Source organism: Electrophorus electricus, chromosome 5 (assembly GCF_041902795.1).
Source record: "Electrophorus electricus isolate QZ-2024a chromosome 5, ASM4190279v1, whole genome shotgun sequence".
NCBI classification, from domain to species: Eukaryota; Metazoa; Chordata; class Actinopteri; order Gymnotiformes; family Gymnotidae; genus Electrophorus; species Electrophorus electricus.
The window spans coordinates 507,501-528,671 of record NC_137501.1 but is presented as its reverse complement, the minus strand read 5'-3'; the positions used below and the strand labels follow the sequence as shown (position 1 = coordinate 528,671).

Genomic DNA, 21,171 nt, shown 5'->3' with positions numbered 1-21,171 from the left:
GAACCAAAAGCAGAGCCAACCCATGAGGCCTTTTATAGGGAACTAGATTACAGGTTAGCTAGGAACAGTGCTTTACAACTCTAGAAAAACCCTAGAGAATTCTGGGGAACATAGTCCTTTTACTGACTGTGCAGGAATGAAGGGCGTTTTTTCAAACTTCTGTTCATTTTCTGGAATTAATGGAATGCTCCGTGGAATCGGGCTGTCTCTTTAGTGAGAGCATTCATTTGTTACTGCATGCGTGTTAGTCAAATTTGTTGAGTTTGTTGTGTATGCTTGCAGAACCGTGCAAATTTGGTGCATCTTTTATAATATTAAGAAACCAAATTGTTGACAAAGCCTTATGAAAATGTTTAAACAGCATATGAGCTCTCTATATAAAGCCAACTCAAACAACAAGCTATAATTATGCGAGATGGTAATGTATAAAGTGTATGTTTTAACCCTGAAGGAAGACACAGATCAGAGCATCACTGGGTCAGTGGAAGGTCTCACAAAGGTGAAGGTAGTGAAATCTTGATAGAGCAAAATTGGCAGTGGGGCTGTATAGTGTTACAGACTGAAGAGCTCACAGACTGAAGAGTTCACAGACTGAAGATCTTACAGACTGAAGAGCTCACAGACTGAAGAGCTCACAGACTGAAAAACTGACAGGTAGCAAGAATATTAATGCACACTAGAAAGTATGATCATATTAGACCAATATTGCCTTCATTGCACTGGTTTAGAATTGATTATAAAGTTTTATTGTTAGTTTACAAGTCTGTTAATGGAATGGCCCCTTCATACATTTCTGAATGCTTGACTGACTCTGTACCCAACTGGGACTTAAAATAATCTACTGGTAACTTACTCATAACAGAATCAACTGTTTGTTATTATGCGCCAAAAATATGGAATTCAGACAGATAGATAGACAGATAGACAGACAGACAGATAGACAGATAGACAGATAGATAGATAGATAGATAGATAGATAGATAGATAGATAGATAGATAGATAGATAGATAGATAGATAAACAGCCCCAGCATGACTGTGCCCCTCTGCACAGTGCAAGGTCCACAAAGACCTTGTGATTTAGAAATCTGGTGTGGAGGAGGCCCTGAACTCCACCCTACTGAACGCCTTTGTCCAGCATGGTCTTCTAGGTGTGATGTTCAGATGTCCACATACCTTTGGCCATATAGCAGAGCCTCACTGGACAGACCACAGATGGTGAAAGAAGTTATCATATTTTGTTATTACATGGGTTTTGGTAATGTGATTTTTAATTAAATATATATTATTAAAATAATATTTACCATCATTATTATTATAATATATTTTATTCATTATTATTACACAGCCAACCTGTGTAATGTACTCATATACTCATGTACTGTGCAATATATTCATATCTTCATTTTTTTTTAAGTTGTAACAACTGAGTTTTATTGGAGAATATTATATATGATTATTTGTACCTAAAATACACATCATTCTTCTTTCGCAAAATGTAACAAGATTTTCCGTGTTTTATTACGCAACTTTATTCATTCTTAAACGTAATCATTCTACCACTGGTAGATACCCACGTTTCTGTTTACGTATTAATAAACGTTTTGGGACGTCTTATCCGTTCGTATGTGCCTTAACTTTTACTTTGTTGTGTTAAGCACTGACATCCAAGCCAGAAACCGTTAAACAGCGTATAGTCTAGCTGTCCAGGAGGCGAGGTTTGTTCTGTAGACACGGCATTCCCACAGGATCCCGATAAATAGACGACATTCCCACAGGATCCCGATGTAGTGGCGGCATTCCCACGGCGATGCCCGCCCCTCCCGGTCAGCTGATGTCTGTAAATACCTCCGCTTCCCCGGAAGTGCCTCTTACTCGCGTTCACAACTGAAGGACCGAGAAGACGAGTGCGGGGAAACCTCACGGTGATCGCAGTAATAAAAAGGTAGTGTATGTGGATTAGTTTGGGAATTCCGATCAGCCGCGCGTCTGTGCACTCGGTTAAAGCGCAACGTGGTGTAAAGCCCAGCTAGCCCCAGGCTAACGAGCTGGAGCCTTAGTGCTGCTGGCCTTTTGTTAATCCTGCTGTCCGTACTGTCGCAGGCTGAAGTGCAGCATATCTAACCCCTAACCCGTACCCGTACCCGTACTACTGCACTGGATCGTGTGGTGTTCCTGGATCTGCGCCTTTTCGGTGTCGGTGGTTGGTGGTGTCTAGCCATCATAATGCTTTTGCTATCAAGACATCAAACTAGATTCACCGGCCTGGTTGCACAGTATCACGACTTTATTATCCTTCGTGTTGTCTGATAGCTGCTCTCTTTGCTATTTAGTTACATATCTGGATGTTTATCTGCTGTTTAGGTGTTTAGCTGCATTCATTCTTAACGTTACTTAGAGCGGGTGGACTCGTCACGTTTACGTGTTTCTATTTGCCTACATGACTGTAAAGACGGATGTTAACTGGGCTTTGCTTTCCCCCATCACCACTGTTACTGTGAGATGACATAACGTGACGCACAGACACGGAGATGGAGAAGCGGACACACGGACAGCCGTGGGGAAGGCTGGTCAGAGTCGGCGCGTCCCCGGACTCGGAAGGGACGTTACTGCTCGTCAACAGAGAGTGCACCATCGGGAGAAGGAAAGGTGACGACGGTGTCTTCATCCCTACGATCCAAACCCAGTTACGGTCCATGCCAACTAACTGAGCAAAGTTTCACAAAACTGCTAAAGCGCGCTCCTTTCGCTTTCATAACCAGTCAGGGGGCTTTCCATAACGACCGTTTCCATTTGACAGATTCTTGGTAACAGTCTATTCAGTTTTGCTTTTTTTCTCCAGTGTTTTCTGGGAGACGTTATAGGCGCTCTTAAGCAGTGTCTCGGTTTTATTCAGAGTGTGTGGTGTACAATGCCCTCTGTAGGGTCGATCCGCAGTCTATAGTACCCCCTCCCCGTCCGAACAAAGGCGTCTATTCACTACATGCGTGCGGAATATTAAGTAGGTTTTTGTATGGCAAAGTTCTGTCTCTGTCACTTTGTCTACAACTGTCTGGTTTTTTTTTTTTTAAACACTTGTGTCTGCTTCCCAGCTTGGAATGAAGTAATATAAATGCATGTCTGGGTTAGGTGAATTAGTTCAATAATAACATTGTTTGAATATGTCCTGTTTCTCTGGAAACTGTGCACTTTACTACAATTTTGAAAGAAAAAAGAAAACAAAAAGTGTGTATAAAGTTGCTTCCTGAAGAGAGGAATGTTGCAGGAAGCGAGCGGAGGTGTTTTTATCCGTCTCACAGCGTTTGTATCCTTTCCTTCCAGGCTGTGACTTGTCCTTTCCTGCTAATAAGCTGGTCTCTGGCGATCACTGTAAAATCAGCCAGGACCAGACCTCTGGACAGGTGTGGCTCGAGGACACGAGGTAAGGGTGGGCTGCAGGCTGTGTGACCGTTATTGTGTTCACGTGCACGTTTGAGGTCATGCTCAAACTAACCAACTCCACTCAGTTAACCAGCTGATCAGTTAAATATTGTCACCCTTTTGTTTTCAAGAAGCAGTTTCATTGGAAAGGGAAATTTAACACTAATGTAAACCAAAATACCAACATCACAATACCAACACCATCATAGTTTAAAAACAAAACAGGACCTTTGATAGGATCATATCCATCGTGAGGTGTGAGAGTGTTGAATCTCCAAAAGTGCACTAGTGTTAGTGTTCGGCTCTCCATGTGTTTGGTGCATCAAGACCTGGAGTTGATCTGTTTCCTTAATAAATTGTTGTAGAGTGTGCAGAAATGCATCAGTCTGCACGATTCTGTCCTGGTTCACCATCTCCGCTCTGTTGAGCGCTGCCTGTTCTTTTAACTATAATCAATGATGAAATGAGCATAAAGGATCAAACATGGCAGCTGGTGATTTGCCCTGACCAACGGTGACGGCGTGCGAGCTCTCTGCACAACTATATCTCTTCAAAGTCCTTAAACGGTCAGGGAGAGGCTGATGGACTGAACCCGCACTGTTTGTTCATGCAGCAGTCAGTGTTTATACACTTCCGAGCTGTTGGGCAGAACTTGTGCTGGATAAATGATCTCTGCTTGTAATCCTCACACGCATGTTCTGTTTCTATAGCATGATCATGGCTTTTTTTCCCCCTTAATTTGACGTAACGAGAGTCTTCATAGTACTGCTGTTGCACCAAGACGACAAATACCCAACGTGGTCCCTTGTGCAGATGGGATTTGTAGTCTGCATGTGTCTCACACTGTTTCAGCTACATTTCTGTTTGGGGATGAACTCAGTCTTACGGGCAGCTGCACACATCTAACATGTAAATGGTGGTAAGTGTATGTCTGTGCATTTGTGTGTGCTCATGTTTGTTGTTGTTTATTACAGCACTAATGGCACAGTCATAAACATGTCCAAACTGGTGAAGAAACAGAGCCACTTGCTGCACAGCGGCGATGTCGTCTACTTTGTGTACCGTAAGAGCGAGCCTGAACAGAGTGAGTCAGATTTTCTGTGCTTGGAGTCGACGTTCTGGAACAGCTATGCTCCATTGAAACAATGGCTTGTGTTTTGCACGTTTTTTGAGGGGCTGTTGTGTGATGTCACTGTGGCGACTGTGTTCAGTGCTGGTGGTGTTGCTTTTTACAGATATTGCTTACGTGTATCAGGCACTCAGTCCCAGGCCCACAGACCCCCAGCACACGGCAGGTGAGTGCGTGACTCATATCTGATTTCATGATTATTCATTTAGCAAGGTCGTTTATGCAAAGCAGCTTTTGTCTAAGGCAGAGTACCGTAAGGGATCAGTGTTGGTACAGGGCGGCCATTTCACCACAGTGCTGTGGGTTGGTTCTGTAGTGAGGAAAGTAGAGAATCTTAACTAGGACCAGAGAGTAAACAGATACAGCACCCACAGAAACACAGTAAGCAGTCATTTATAAATGATCTCCAACAGCGTAATGTAATCAAGAGGGTGTAGAGGACCAGGTTCAGTCTAGGGAAGACAATGATTGCTTGTTTTTTCATCTTTATTATTATTTACTTATTTTTCTCTTCATCACTCTACTTATTTTGCTCCTTATTGACTATATTGGTGACCGTTGTTGGCCAGAGGAGGATGGACCCCTCCTTTGAGTTTCGGTTCCTCTCGCTCCAGGGAGTTTTTCCTCACCACTGTCACGCTTGTCTTGCTCACTGGGGGCTTGGACTCTGACATTTGTAAAGCTGCTTTGTGACCACATCTGTTGTAAAAATGCTATAGAAATACATTTGACTTGACACAGTATAACTACTACACACAGTACAACCAGTAAATGTCAGTACAACCAGCACACACAGTATAAGATACTTCATAGGCTGTGTGTTGCCATTCAGGACTTATCGACATTCTGCAAAGAACTGGAGAGTTCAGGGAACTGTTGGCCACTTTGTAGCCCAAACACTCCCAAAATGCTGTAGAAATACATTTGACTTGACTTGAAGCATGTCTTCATAGGTGAAGGTGTGTGTAGCAGGTCATGGAGGTCCTTTGGCCTGTTTTCTAGATGCTAAAATGATGTACCTGTCTGTGATCGTGTGTAGACCCCATGAGGGTGAGGGGCTCCGTGGTCTACAGCCCTGTGGACGTGGATCCTGCCCCAGTGGTACCTGTTACGCTTACTTCCCCATCCCAGGAGGGTCAGTCTCAGCCGTCCACGTCTAGCTGCAGACCCCACCTGTACGCCACCTCCAGCAAGCCACGTCCTGCCGCTGTGTCAGGTGAGGGGGACCGTGCTGGGCTGGACTGCTAGGCCTGTGAAAGGCTGTGGGTCTTTGATGGTGCGGAACAATTTTTCATTTGGTAATATATCACAATATATAGCGATATTGCGATTCTGATACTGCAGAAGATTGTAATATGGAAACGACCTGTCCAAGACCTCGCAGCATTGGTTATCCTGATCAGTCACAGCGCTTGTGTTATCCAGTCTTTAATCTTAAAAAAAGTCACGTGAACTAGTTTTTAGTTGCGGCATCACGGTGCTTTGTTTGTTTAATGGTAAAGTGATCTTGGGTTCTGTGAAAGGCAATAAATAAATATAACTTCATTCATTCATTCATTCATTCATTCATATCACATCAAGGGGCCACAGAATGGTTTGCTCACTGCAGAGCTTAACGTTTGGTCAAGTTTGATTAATATAAACACACTAATAATCAGATACTTGGTTTTTCCTGTTGATGGCCTTGAAGCAGACATCTTCAGTCTTGCTGTGAGTGAGTCAGATTTGATGCAGATGTGATTTTACAGTTTTAAGACCTGTGTTGGTGGATGTCAGCGTGTACTTTGGCAGGAAGTGTCTGAGCTGTGGTCCGGGGCTCTGAGGAAGTGGTTGCTCTGGATTACAGGATATGTTGATGTGAAGACAGAGACTTCTGCTGAGCTGAAGGTCCCTGAGGGGCCCTTAACCCTGACGCAGACCCTCCAAGCATGGGAAGAGAGACAGACGGAGGAGGGCGTGGAACCCGACCGCAAAAGACTGAAGACTAGTGACCCAGGTGACACAATACCTGTAATTTCTGCAGGCTTTGTCCACAGTGTGGAGGTGCTACAGGTGTGCAGTGTAAAGTCACCCCCCCCCCTGCTGTTAGCGGGCCAGTCCGTGTTCGCGTCCTCTGTCGAAGAACCTGCTGTGGGCGTGGCCATGCCAGCAGCCCCTCCCACTACAGTGAAGGACGGTGGGGAAGCAGCAAAAATGGACAAGATGGAGGAATCGCTCACCTGTATCATCTGTCAGGACCTGCTGCACGACTGTGTGAGGTGAGGCTGCGCGACTGTGCGAGGCGAGGCGGGGCGGGACGAGGTGAGGGCGGGGCGAGGCGAGGCTGCACGACTGTGTGAGGTGAGGCTGCGCGACTGTGCAAGGCGAGGCGAGGCTGCGCGACTGGGGGCTGCATGTTGAATCAGTGTAAAGTGACAGAGCAATAGACTGTAAACTAGAGGGTGTGTGTGTATGTGTGTATGTGTAGCCTGCAGCCCTGCATGCACACGTTCTGTGCTGCGTGTTATTCTGGGTGGATGGAGCGCTCCTCCCTCTGCCCCACCTGTCGGTGTCCTGTGGAGAGAATTCGTAAGAACCACATCCTCAACAACCTGGTGGAGGCCTACCTACTGCAGCACCCAGGTGAACACACACACACACCACACCTGCTTTCTGCCTCCACCTTTACACAGGGCGAGGCACCTGCAGTAGAGCACCATCAGTTTGAGCTCGAGCTGGACTGCCACCTGGTGGATGACTTGATAACAACATGTGCGCGTGCGTCCATGATCCCTCAGCCTTGCTAACTGGAATCCTCTAGTAGTGCAGAGTTAGTCAGACTTGCACACGTGACTTCCTCCCTGCTCTGTCCAGTGTTTGACGAGTGTTCTTCTTTAGTTTGGTGTCTGTAGATGTAAAGTTCGCGTGTCCTGGTCTCTCACTTTGCGGTGTTATCATTCCTTCAGAGAAGTGTCGCAGCGAGGACGATGTACGCAGCATGGACGCTCGGAATAAGATCAGCCGGGACATGATGCAGCCCAGGGTGGAGCGCTCGTACTCAGATGAGGAGGGAAGCTCCGACTACCTGTTGGAGCTCTCAGACAACGACAGCGACGCCTCGGATGTGAGGTCCGAAACCTCTCCTGCTTCGGCCATTAACCTTTTAAAGACACACTGTGGGAAAGTGTGCTTAATGATACATATATGCTGGGAAATTCTCTTAATTGGTATATACAGTTTTTATCCTTTTCTAACCCATTGCTAATGTACATTTTTGTCAGTAGCTTATAATGTATATTGCTTCCTTTTGCCCCCCTAGTGGAACAGAGAATAGTTCTTTGTCTGTTTTAATAAAATCTTTCAGTTCAATTACAATCCACGAGATTGTTTTAAATTCAGGTCTTGTAGATTCATTTCGCAGATCAATAATTGGAACTGGGACAGTTTTGACCTGCCCCGTATGTGACGCGGCAGACTTAAGATACTGAGCACTGCGCTGTTGTGCCTACAGCCAACCCTACATGACGTGCAGGCAGTGCCCAGGATACTGCAAGGATGTGATCTCCCCCGCTTGGTTGTGTGGCTCCACCCAGGAGGAGGGGTCAGTGAAAGCACCTAGAGATGGTCCCTCCACCTCGTCTGATACCTGCACAGGTAATGCTCACGTCAGGCTCAGTATTTGGCTGTACCTTACAATCCATAACCAGCTCATATGAACAGGAAGAATTGTGTCTGTGTGTCTGTCTGTGTCTCCAGCCCCTCAGGAGTACAGGTGTCCCCCCCAGGGCAGCCATCTTATCTGTACCTGCTGTCTCCAGCCCATGCCTGACCGTCGGGCTGAGCACATTGGTTCCCAGAGCTCCCCCCAGCACTGTAAGTGGTCCCCACGACAGCCAATCGCAGAGCAGCTGTGAGTTCTGTGATCTGATTGGTGCTTGAATGCCCAGTTCTTCCACCTCCTTAGGTATGGTGTGCCAGAGGCCTTTCTGCCATCTTTACTGGGGCTGCCAGCGAATTGGATGTCAGGGTTGCCTGGCACGTTTTAGTGGTAAGGCTGATTGGTTGAAACATCACCAGTGTGAACCCCCCCCCCCATTTCCTATGACCCTCACACATGTCTGCTAGCGGTTGTTTGACAGACTCCTCACCCTTCGCTGGCTGTAGTGTTGAAACTAGTCTGAGGGTCTGTGTTTGTGGCTGCAGATCTGAACCTCACTGCTAAATGTCTGGATGGAGTCCTCAACAACAACAACTATGAGTCTGAAATCCTTCAGGTAGAAACTTCACCTTCCACCGTGTAAACAATCTACACTATAGTAGCACATACATGTTACTACCTCACATACGTATCTACCTCATTTCCTTGGTGATCTCAATCATTGTTTTAACAGCCGTGACCTGAAACGAAGCCCCTGAGATGTGTTTTCTGTTAGTTGTACATCTTCAGTTTTTCAGGGCACTTAAACGACTTTTTCCCGCTGTGTCAGAATTATCTGACCTCCAGAGGAGTGACCTGGAAGGAGATGCTACAGGAAGCTCTGGCAGCCACACAGCAGGGCCTTTACCACCTCTCTGGTACACCAGTGCCCTACGCACGCCACCTTCCATTACATAATCCATTCACAGCTGACTGGTACTAGTACTTCACTCACTCACTCACTCACTCTCTTACACACTCATTCACTCTCTCTCAGATTACCGTGTCAGTGCAGACTCTCTCCTGTGTTACTGCTGTGGTCTGCGTTCCTTTAAAGAGCTCGCCTACAAATACAGAGAAAACATCCCTGCTAATGAACTTCCAGGTACTGCCCCACGCACACACATACACGCACGCACGCAACACGCACGCACGCAACACGCACGCACACACATACACGTACGCGCGCACACATACACGCGCACACACATGCACATACACGCGCACGCACGCGCACATGCATGCACGCGCACGCACGCAAACACGCACGCGCACGTGCACGCGCGCACACACATACGCACGTACACACACGCATGCACGCGCACGCACGCAAACAGACGCACGCGCACATGCACGCGCGCACACATACGCACGTACACACACGCATGCACACGCACGCACGTGCACACACACACACACATACGCGCACGCACACACACATACTCACGCGCGCGCACAAACACATACTCACGCGCGCACACTCACACACGCGCGTGCACACACACACACACACACACACACACACACACAGGTGGTCAGGGTTGAGCCTTGCATACTGCTGATTTAGGAAGTGTGTCTGTCCTTGCAGCCTGTGTGACCTCCAGACCCGACTGCTACTGGGGACGCAACTGTCGCACACAGGTCAAAGTTCACCACGCCATGTAAGTGTGTTGGTGTCCTCACAGACAGGACGAATTCCCAGCGAGTGTGTTGTTTATTCGACTTTGCTATATATGGTTGAGCTTTTGTTTTATCTTTGCAAAGAATAAAAAATTTTGTAACTTATTCCTAAATCAGTCGCCTACACTATACTAGCTTATTCCCCAATCACTTCCCTACACTATACTAACTTATTCCTGAATTATTTCCCTACACTATACTAACTTATTCCCCAATCACTTCCCTACACTATACTAACTTATTCCTGAATTATTTCCCTACACTATACTAGCTTATTCCCCAATCACTTCCCTACACTATACTAACTTATTCCTGAATTATTTCCCTACACTATACTAACTTATTCCCCAATCACTTCCCTACACTATACTAACTTATTCCTGAATTATTTCCCTACACTATACTAACTTATTCCCCAATCACTTCCCTACACTATACTAACTTATTCCCCAATCACTTCCCTACACTATACTAACTTATTCCCCAATCACTTCCCTACACTATACTAACTTATTCCCCAATCACTTCCCTACACTATACTAACTTATTCCCCAATCACTTCCCTACACTATACTAACTTATTCCCCAATCACTTCCCTACACTATACTAACTTATTCCCCAATCACTTCCCTACACTATACTAACTTATTCCCCAATCATTTCCCTACATTATATAATGTTGCAACTCTGGCAGGCAGAATAAATTGCCAGCAACTAAATGGTTTCAGTATTTTTGTGTAATTCATTTTTCTACCAGCAGAGGTAGAATTTTACTAGGTGTTGCTATGTATCTTCAAGGTCTCATTTTCACTGCCTGTCATGTGTATAATGAACTTGTGCTAGCGTGAAAACGGGGAGTTTTCTGTTAACTACTGGAGTAAATTAAACAAAAGTAACCTCTCATCCCCCCTCCCCTCCCTTCTTAGGAAATTCAACCACATATGTGAGCAAACCAGGTTCAAGAACTGAATCTACGTATTTGTCTCTCTCGGACACGCAGGAGCCACGCCTCTGGGGGGAGGAGCCTGATCACTCTCTACAAATGAGGGCTGGCCATATGGTGGCTCTGAGTTTAGCGCTTTTCTTCTCTAGGTAGTAAATTGGTATTACTGTACGTTACACTTATGCAAAGTCGATCATGTGGGCGTTAAATCCAGGTGCACAGATGTCCGTGTGTATAGATACTCTTACTGCACTTTTTCTGAAAGTTCATTCAGGTTGTTTATTGTGTAAAATCACTAGTTTAAAGGTTTCATTTTAAAATCAAATTGAATTGGCAATCAGAAAGAGACATCTGTACTGTGAATGGGGCCCCTCGTCACATGGGTAGATGGAGCCCAGCGGTAGCCCACATGTAAGCCATACAGCAGAGCTTGTTAATGTCCTCATATCGGCCGACTGCAGCTGGTTCTAGTGGTTCTGGTTGTGGTCCGAATCTAGTGCTTCCACACTTTAGTCGAACCCAGACAGCGCAGCCGTTGGAGGAGCTCGGCTGTGTTTAGCTGTGTGCCCCACTGGGCATTTGAAGCCCAAGCACACGGACCTAGTGCCAGTCTGCCCTCTGCAGAAGGCCAAATGTCAGCGGGGTGTGGTGATGCTACGCTTTAGCCCCTGGCCTCACACCAGAGGAGCTGCTGCCCTCTACCCCACTGCTCTCCTGGGACACACACACACACACACACACAGGCTGTGTCATGAGCACTTGTGCTCAACTTGTCTCTGTTGTTTAAATGATGTTTTCCTCATTGTAATCTTGTCCAATAAGGATTTTGTGTGTGTGTGTGTGTGTGTGTGTGAGAGAGAGAGACAGAGAGAGATATGGGGTTGAGCGACGGTCATTTTGTGATTCTTTGCGGTGGATAATCACCTGATCTGATGGACGTATTCTAACCTGATCCTGTTTGTTTAAAGTGTTGAACTGAAGCTGTGTTTGTTTCCTGTGTGTATGTGCGCAGTGTGCCCGTGTTCTCCAGCATGTACACCCAACAGTGGACCTGTTTGAATGGTTCTGGATGTCTGTGTCTGGGCTCCTGGTCTTCCAGGGTACTGCTGGATTGTTTTTGATCAGGTTTATTAGTTTAAGTGAAGTTTCCTACATCCTGATGAGAAATGGTTGTTACTGTGTCAGTATAATATCACCTTGGCAAAGATGGCACTTCACTAAATGGGTCCTACCCGAGCGGCATGCTGGCCTTACCGAAGCTGTTTGAACCCTTTCAGTCTTTCTGTTTACTGCTGAAAAATGGACCAAGCTCAAAATAAACCAATTTAACCATTCAGTATTAAAAACTAATGAGGGCCTGTGTATCCAGTGGTGAAGTAGAAGTGAGATTTTTTTTTTTTGGTATTTTTATGTATTCCAGCATCCTTGGTTTTGGGATTTTTGTGGGGGGGGGGTTGTTTTTGTTTTTTTGCTTTTTGGAAAGATTGGTTTTGAGCTGCAGTTCCCCAGAAACAGACAGAACCTGCCAGTCCAGCTGCTGAGCGAGTCAGGCTGAGGCTGAGTCCAGCAGCTGAGCGAGTCAGGCTGAGGCTGAGTCCAGCAGCTGAGCGAGTCAGGCTGAGGCTGAGTCCAGCAGCTGGAGTGGCTCTGATGTGCCTGAGTCTGTGGCTAATGTGTGACGGCAGCAGTATCTGTGTGTGTGATGGCATTTCAGTTACTGCTGCCACAAGCTGATGTGACCATCAGTAAGGCCTTTTAAATCATTGTGTGGGTGGGTGCGTGTGGCGGCGTGTGGGGGTGCGTGTGTGTGTGGGGGGGGGTAGTTTCTCACACCACTGCATTCCTCAGAGGCTAAGATTAGGGTCTGATCTCCAAGTCAAACCCTGTGTTGTTGAGCTCACTCTCGCAAGGGGTGTGGGGGTGTGAGGGTAATTTCTCACACCACTGCATTCCTCAGAGGCTAAGATTAGGGTCTGACCTCCAAGTCAAACCCTGTGTTGAGCTCACTCTCGCAAGGGGTGTGTGTGGGTGCGCGCGCGTGTGTGGGTGTGTGTGTGCGTGTGTGGGGGTGGCTCCTGTTCTGGCCCTTTGTATTATGAAAAGGGAAATATTAAATGTATTCCATATTTCTACTCCTCTCCTTTCTGGTAAAAAGGGTCTCTGTACTTCTACCTCACAGGGGACATCACGTGGAAAACTCTCCTTTCTATCCTTGTACTTTATCAGAGTAGGCAGAATGTAAACAAAGGCATCTAGACTAGTGCCGTTTAAGCTGATGTCTGTAGGAATAATAGTGCCTCTCTGGACTAATAAAACACCCCTAATGTGCTGTAGAAACAATCTAAAAACAATGTGTACTGCACTAATAAAGAGCATCATATAAACAACCTTGAGTGCGATTACTCTGGTATTAAACAAACACGCCAAACACGAGGGTGAGAGGTTAGTCCAAGGTTGTGCCACTGGCGTTGGGGCATGCTGGGCTCTGACCTCAAACTAGAGTGGCATCTTACTAGTGAACAGTATTAATGACACATCTGTTTACATCGACAGTTGTCGCTATGGCAGCAATGAAGTTAGAAAACAAAAAAAAATTTTAAAACGATTTTTTTTTTTTGCCCCCCAGGAATGATGCATTAGCCAAATGCATATAAATGTTTATTTGTTAGTTACAGCTCCCCCCGTACATTAGAATATTACGGCAATGCATTTCACTTCACATGATACAACAAACCGAGATATATGACGACATTGCATGTGCATACGTGCTAGCCCATAAGGGTCCGTTAATATTCGACAGCATGTGTGAGTTATATAGCAGCATTAAGAGTTGCGCAACAAAGATCACGTGTCAATCAAAGCGATGGGCGCGAGACGAGCACATCCTAAATGACGGCGTGCACAGGACGTAAGGACGTAAGGAGACCCACGCTCGTGGATAAGGGACCAGACGCGCACGAGATGTCTGGACCGTGCAGTACGGGTGCGGGTACACAACACAGCTGTGTGTTAGCCAGGCTCATCGGGATGGACGTAGAGTTTCAAAAAAGGATTTGGGAATTTTGTAGTGAAAGCTTTTACAATCCACAATCTAGGAAATGACATTTCCACTAATGTAAATATTACATGTAACATCTTCGTTAATCTTATATAATATTGAGTAGTATCAAAACTATTACAACAAAGCAACACACACACTTAATGACTTTTGCAAATATGGAATAGGGTTAAACATTTATCAGGCATGAGTAGATGAGCAAACCCCACCAAACATCCAGTCAGACACCTCAAGATCCACTTGAATGGCTCCTCAACATGGCATTTAGCTGATGTGTTTGTCTAAAGAGACTTAAAATTATGACTGACACTTTTATCCAAAGCAACTTAGTTATGACTGAGTACAACTTCAGTAATTGAGAGTTAAGGGTCTTGCTCAGGGGCCCAACAGTGGCAACTTGGCAGTGGTGGGACTTGAACTGGCAACTGTCTGATTACCAATCCAGGACTTTAACGACTGAGACTCAATGGATGTGATCAACACGGATCTGACTTTCATTGATAATTATTTACGCTGAACAAACTCCAAACATTTGACAGCACCACAGCCGTCATAAACATGTGGTTGAGTGCAGAACACTGTGTTATTCTGTTTCTATTCCTTGTGTCAGAGACAGACACCCGGATGCGCTGTCATAGAATTATTGTAATATATATTTGGGATTCATTGGGATCTTAGTGACTAAACTAAATCCAAACATAAGGCAGAGAATCTGAACTATGCCATGACACTCTCTCTCCCGAGCTACTGGTCAGTCTGCCCAGCGTGTATCCTGCAGAGTTGGTCCTCCATATGAATACACACGTCTCACTGGTCTCTGCCAGAACACGAGCCCTTTAAAATCTTGCCCCTAGCTATCCTGTTCTTTCCAGTGTTAGCTGCACTACTGGTGCTATTACAGCACACTATGGCATGTTTATTGCACATTTGAGTGTGTGTTTGTCTGTTATACACTCAAATGCAATAAACACTCAATAAAATGTTCATTTGTTTGTTTTACTGGGTGTTTATTGCATGTTTGTTGCATGTTGTATTGTCTTTATTGTACATTTGTTTTCCCAATTATACTCTTGTTAGAATACTTTTTTATTGCTTTCTAGAGATTATATATATATATATATATATATATATATATATATATATATATGAAGCAAAAAAGTATCCTAACAAGAGTATAAAATCCTTAAATCCTCATTCAGCCTGCCTTTCCATAAACTCAGGGGATTAAATAACATCTTCACTACAGGCAGTATGTCAGAGCGTTGCACTACATCTCTGAGCTATTGTCAGTGCACGTGTGGAGGCGTGGGGGAGGGGTTTCCTACGTTTGGGGGAGGGGTTTCTTACGTGTGGAGGCGTGGGGGAGGGGTTCACACTCCAGCATGGCTGCAGATATTTGACTTTTTCTCTTCATCTCTGAGACTGTTGCTGTTTACGCTCGAGTGCTCTAGCGTCTTGTGTCTGCCACAGCGTCATTTAACAGGGACAGCAGGAACTACTGGGATGCTCTTCCATTCAGTTATGTATTCAGGAAATTATATGATTCTTAGTAGTATTTTTATTTTGTTGTATTTTTTTATTCCATGCTGTATTTTAAGATAAATAAATACTTTGTAAAATTTCAGGGTTAGAGACTGTTAAAGACAGTCTATGTTTAGTTGTTATGACCTAAAGGAACTTAGGTCACATTTTAGGAGCCATTCAGGCAGACAGAGAGAGAATTCCACTGAGTTTCTCACAGCCACATGTGTTCATCAGCAGTCCACTTCACCCATTGGCTCAGCAGGTCACATGACCGTTTCCATACAGCCTCCCAGCCCAATCTTACTTGACGTGTTTTTCAAAATTTCCGAATGGCTCCCGGTTTAGGCGGACGTGATTCCCAGCTAGAGCTCTCGATCTCATGGGACTCTCATATCCCTGCTTGTTTTCCAGGGAAGGTTGCACTCGGTGTTCCGCCAACACCAGGGGCTGTAGCTCGTCCTCCACCGAGACGGGTGCAGGCACTGAGCCATGCTCATCCTCAGCAGGGCAACTGCCACTCTCCACCCGTCCTTGCCGCATCTCCTGCTGGCCAGAGGTGGCGCTGTTTGGCTCTGGATACTGCTGGCATACCTTTGTGGCATTTCCTGTAGCGCCCCCAGGTGGCTTGGAGGCTGTGGAGAGGAGGCCACAACAGGGCCCAGTGAAACGCACTCGCCACAAGCCGCCTGACGAGTTCAGGTGCTGCTTACGCTGGACTGACTGCGTGGGTAGGTAGGGGGCGGAGCTTGCAGAAGACTCGGGTTGGCAGTCATTTACTTGGTCCCGGAGTGCGCTGAAGGGTAAATCCTTCAGCCTTGTGTCATTACGAGTTTTCACAGCAGAGACGGCAGAGCCCTTAGGAAAAGAAACAGTGAGTCATTTTAACCTCTTAGAATGCACAGTAATAGTGTTTCTGGCTGAGATTTCCTGACCCTGTCATTTTTATTTAGGGAAGCTTGCGTGTCCTAGCAGCCCTGTCAATTAAACTACATCATCATCACAGGCACTTATGTTATTTACAAACAGTCCAAACACAGAGGCTCAAATCCTGCAGAGAGGAATGAGGCATGACCCTCTGACGAGTGTGTAGTTTACTACGCACAGAGTTTACTAGGGGAGTGTAGTGTAGTGAGCACGTTCATATTTTACTAGCAGAGTGTAGTGAACACGATCATACTTTACTTGGAGAGTGTAGTGAGCACATTCTTAGTTTACTAGGCGAGTGTAGTGAGCATGCTCAGACTTTACTAGGAGAGTGTAGTGAGCATGCTCAGAGTTTACTAGGACTGTGTAGTGAAAACGTTCGGGGGTTACTAGGAGAGTGTCGTGAGCACATTCAGAGTTTACAAATAGTGAGTATTGAGCACATTCATAGTTTACTAGGACAGTGTAGTGAGCACATTCTTAGTTACTAGGAGAGTGTAGTGAGCATGCTCAGAGTTTACTAATAGTGTGTAGTGAGCACGCTCAGTTGACTAGGACAGTGTAGTGAGCATGCTCAGAGTTTACTAGGAGAGTGTGGTGAGTATGCTCAGAGTGTAGTGTAGTGAGATCGTTCGGGGGTTACTAGGAGAGTGTTGTAAGCACGCTCAGAGATAAGTAGGAGAGTGTAGTGAGCATGCTCAGAGTTTACTAATAGTGTGTAGTGAGCATGTTCGGGGTTTACTAATACTGTGTAGTGAGCACAGTCTAGGAGAGTGTAGTGAGCACGTTCAGAGTATAATAGGAGAGTGTAGCGAGCATTCTCAGAGTTTACTAATAGTGTGTAGTGAGCATGTTCGGGGTTTACTAATACTGTGTAGTGAGCACAGTCTAGGAGAGTGTAGTGAGCACGTTCAGAGTATAATAGGAGAGTGTAGCGAGCATTCTCAGAGTTTACTAATAGTGTGTAGTGAGCATGTTCGGGGTTTACTAATACTGTGTAGTGAGCACAGTCTAGGAGAGTGTAGTTTACTAGGAGAGTGTAGTGAGCACGTTCAGAGTATAATAGGAGAGTGTAGCGAGCATTCTCAGAGTATACTAATAGTGTGTAGTGAGCATGTTTGGGGTTTACTAGGAGAGTGTAGTGAGCACTTTTGGGGTTTACTAGGAGAGTGTACTAAGTACTAAGTTTACTAATATTGTGTAGTGAGCAGGCTCTAAGTTTACTAGGAGAATATAGTGAGCACACTAAGCATTTACTAGGAGAGTGTAGTGAGCACCCTCAGAGTTTACTAGGACAGTGTAGTGAGCATGCTCAGAGTTTACTAATAGTGTGTGTAGTGAGCATGTTTGGGGTTTACTAGGAGAGTGTAGTGACCATGCTCAGATTTTAGTAGGAGAGTGTAGTGAGCACGCTCAGAGTTTACTAATAGTGTGTAGTGATGACGTTCGGCGTTTACTAGGAGAGTGTAGTGAGCACGTTCAGAGTTTACTAGGAATGTGTAGTGAGCATATTCGGAATTTACTAGGAGAGTGTAGTGAGCATTCTCAGAGTATACTAATAGTGTGTAGTGAGCATGTTCGGGGTTTACTAGGAGAGTGTAGTGAGCATGTTCAGAATACTAGGAGAATGTAGTGAGCACGCTCAGAGATTACTGGGAGAGTGTTGTGAGCACGCTCAGAGTTTATTAGGAGAGTGTAGTGAGCACATTCAGAGTTTAGTAGGACAGTGTAGTGAGCATGCTCAGAATTTACTAATAGTGTGTAGTGAGCACGTTTGGGGTTTACTAGGACAGTATAGTGAGCACGCTCAGAGTTTACTAATAGTGTTTAGTGAGCATGTACTAATAGTGTGTAGTGAGCATGTTTGGAGATTACTAGTAGAGTGTAGTGAGCACGTTCAGAGTTTACTAGGACAGTGTAGTGATCATGCTCTGAGTTTAGTAGAAGAGTGTATTGAGCATGCTCAGAGTTTACTAATACTGTAGTGGGCACATTCGGAGTTTACTAGGAGAGTGTAGTGAGCATGCTGAGAGTTTACTAAGAGAGTGTAGTGAGCACATTCGGACTTTACTAGGAGAGTGTAGTGAGCACGTTCAGACTTAGAAAGTGTAGTGAGCATGTTTGGAGTTTACTAGGCAAGTGCAGTGAGCACGCTCAGAGTTTACTAATAGTGTTTAGTGAGCATGTACTAATAGTGTGTAGTGAGCATGTTCTGAGATTATTAGCTGAGTGTAATGAGCACGCTCAGAGTTTACTAATACTGTGTAGTGAGCACATTCGGAGTTTACTAGGAAAGTGTAGTGAGCACACTCAGAGTTTACTAGCAGAGTGTACTGAGCACGCTCAGAGTTTACTTTGCCACCATATGCAAACATCTTAAGGCACCTAGTCTCATAATAAACACTTTATTCCATCTGCCCTTAAAACTGCCGTAGTGGCAGTTTTCTGAAGGAACCTGGCCTGGACCCCCACGAACACTCTAATTACAGACCAATTTCTAACCTACCATTTGCATCCAAATTGCTGTAAAGAGTCGTAACTTGTCAACTGCAAGACTACCTCACCATCTATAATATCTGTGATCCCTCTCTGGTGTTGCCCCTCACAGCACTGAGATCGCTGTGGTGAACGTTACTGAAGATCTGCTCCACTCTGGGAACTCCGCTGCCATAAACATTCAAATTCTTCTGGATCTCAGTGCTGCGTCTGACACTGCTAATCATGAAACTTCCTTCACCACCATTCCAGGTTCCTCTGGTTCAACTTATATCTGGTTTGCTTCTTACCTTTCTGGTAGGTCCCAAGGGTAAGACTAAACCTTCTACTGCCCCCGTTACACCCACAAGGTGGTCCAGTAGACCCAGTCTGTCACCAGTAAGGGGCAGACCATGCAGTGCTGTCCTGCAGGACATGTGACTGCCATGCCCTTTCACACTTTAACACTCATATTTTAACTTTGCTCCCAACTTTATTCTTTTTAGCTTTTTTTCTGTTAAATTGTAAAGCAACTTTGACTGTGTAGAAATGTGCTATATAAAGGATTTTATAGTATTATTTACTATGAGTGAAGTAAGCTCAGTTTTCTAGGAGAGTAAACTAGGAGAGTGTAGTGATCACACTCAGAGTTTATTAGGAAATTGTAGTGGATAATTTGCATATGGGCGTGAAAAATCCAGGTAGTTGAATTGGAACAGATAAATGTTCTGATCCAAGCTGGAGGCGTGTCTCTGCTGGAGGCGTGTCTCTGTTCACCAGTTTGGTGAAGGGATGGGTGGAGTCCCACCACTTCTGCAGCTGAGGCAGAGGGGACAGGAAGTCCTGAAACATGCGATATGCCCACGATCGTGCGCTGCTCACCGAGCCAATATGGATGCCCTCTGTAACCGTGGAGACGTCCGGAGCGGCCTGGAGATGGCTTGGTTCTGTGTCGGTGTGTCGTAGAAACTGTTCACACTGCTGCGAAGGAAACAAGACAGACAGACTTTACCATCAATAATGTAAAACAAAGGTTTTTATTTTTAATCAAATATGGTTCAAGATTTATATGGTTTTTCTGAAATAGACACGAGAACATCCGTTTAAATAAAAAGGCTTTAATGATGAATGTTCGTGGCTGGAATCTGAACATGAGATTAGATTGAGAGATTATCCTGTATGCAGATTAGCACACTGGGGCTTCTGTACCACACTGATGAGAGGTAGGTGTCCACCCCACAGGAGGGACACGCCCACACACACACAAACACACACACACCTGCCACGGTCCCAAACACGCACATCTTAGTTATTCCACACACCTGTTCCTTGTTTTTCCTTTTTTGTTCTCTGTTATTTAAGTCCACAGGTTCTTGCCATCCTGCGCTGGGGTCCGATGTCTGGACCTGCTCTCTAGTGCACTGTATTCCTGTGTTTACTCTATACACTGAGCTCTTACTACTGCATTCAATTCACTCGAATTTAATTATGGAATTATTAAAATAACTATGGAATTATTAAAATGACTATATAATGAGTTAATAAAATGACTATTGATAGAATTATTAAAATGACTATATAGTTCATTATTAAAATGACTACACGTGGAATTTTTAAAATGACTATGGAATTAATAAAATGGCTATATATAGAATTATTCAAATGACTATACATGGAATTATTAAAATGACTATTTATGGAATTATTAAAATAAATATATATGGGGAAGACTACTAAATGCATATCAATTAATAAATGCATTTAATACTGACTTCCTGTTCTTCAGACAGTCAGGGTGTCATGATTAGTCCCTCCCATGTTCCAGCTTCCGTGGTTTCCCTGTGTTTTGTGTTTTTGTTCCGTTCCTTAGTTTCGTTTTCTCCACCCCTCGTTTGATTGCTTGCACCTGTCCCTCATTTCTACCTTTGGTTAATGTATTTAAACTCTGTTGTGTGCCTTGGTCATGGCTGTTCATTGAATGTGTTTAGTTCATTGTGTTTGCATGTTTCTTTCGTGTGGTTGTGTTTCTTTGTACTCTGTGCCTATGTGTTTATCCTAGCCTTCGTGTTTCCCAGCCCCGAGTTTTCCTAGTGTGTTTATCCTAGCCTTCGAGTTTCCCAGCCCCGAGTTTTCCTAGCGTCTTGTTTTAGCTTGCTTCCCCTGTTTGCCTTTGTGTGTGTTTGTTTGTTAGCTCATGTATCCACATACTCTCCATGTCGACCCTGGACTGCCTTAACGATTCTGATTCTGGATTTGCCCCTATTAAATCTTGCCCTTCTTCGCACATGCATCCGCCTCCTTACAGCTCGCTGTTAGACAGGGTCACATTTTCCCATTGTGCA

At 45.0% G+C, this 21,171-nt stretch overlaps 2 protein-coding genes across 6 annotated transcripts in view; one reads left to right on the top strand and one right to left on the bottom strand.

Annotated features, from left to right (window-relative positions):
• Positions 1–1,838: 1,838 nt before the first annotated feature.
• On the top strand, positions 1,839–13,235 carry chfr (checkpoint with forkhead and ring finger domains, E3 ubiquitin protein ligase). Of its 4 annotated transcripts, none has more exons than XM_035529634.2 (17): positions 1,839–1,944; positions 2,502–2,648; positions 3,321–3,420; positions 4,394–4,503; positions 4,655–4,714; positions 5,588–5,764; positions 6,395–6,806; positions 7,016–7,170; positions 7,494–7,656; positions 8,039–8,181; positions 8,284–8,400; positions 8,492–8,575; positions 8,731–8,801; positions 9,015–9,102; positions 9,222–9,329; positions 9,813–9,885; positions 10,832–13,235. In XM_035529634.2, exons 2-17 carry the CDS (start codon positions 2,531–2,533, stop codon positions 10,872–10,874), a joined length of 2,022 nt encoding a protein of 673 aa, XP_035385527.1. In that variant the 5' UTR covers positions 1,839–1,944; positions 2,502–2,530; the 3' UTR covers positions 10,875–13,235. The 4 variants fall into 4 exon arrangements, with proteins under 4 accessions (XP_035385527.1, XP_035385528.1, XP_081571005.1 ...); XM_081714879.1 differs by having other exon boundaries at positions 1,872–2,648; positions 6,395–6,544; positions 6,638–6,806; XM_035529636.2 differs by having other exon boundaries at positions 1,929–1,944; positions 2,452–2,648.
• Positions 13,236–13,493: 258 nt separating this feature from the next.
• si:dkey-112e17.1 (uncharacterized) overlaps positions 13,494–21,171 on the bottom strand; it is a 24,470-nt gene continuing 16,792 nt past the window's right edge. For both annotated transcript variants that reach the window (XM_027026626.3, XM_081714880.1), the window contains exons 6-7: positions 19,712–19,810; positions 13,494–16,285 (exon numbers count right to left, since the gene is read on the bottom strand). In XM_027026626.3, coding sequence (XP_026882427.3) covers positions 15,731–16,285; positions 19,712–19,810 — 654 coding nt within the window. In that variant the 3' untranslated portion in view covers positions 13,494–15,730. The remainder of the gene's footprint in view (positions 16,286–19,711; positions 19,811–21,171) is intronic.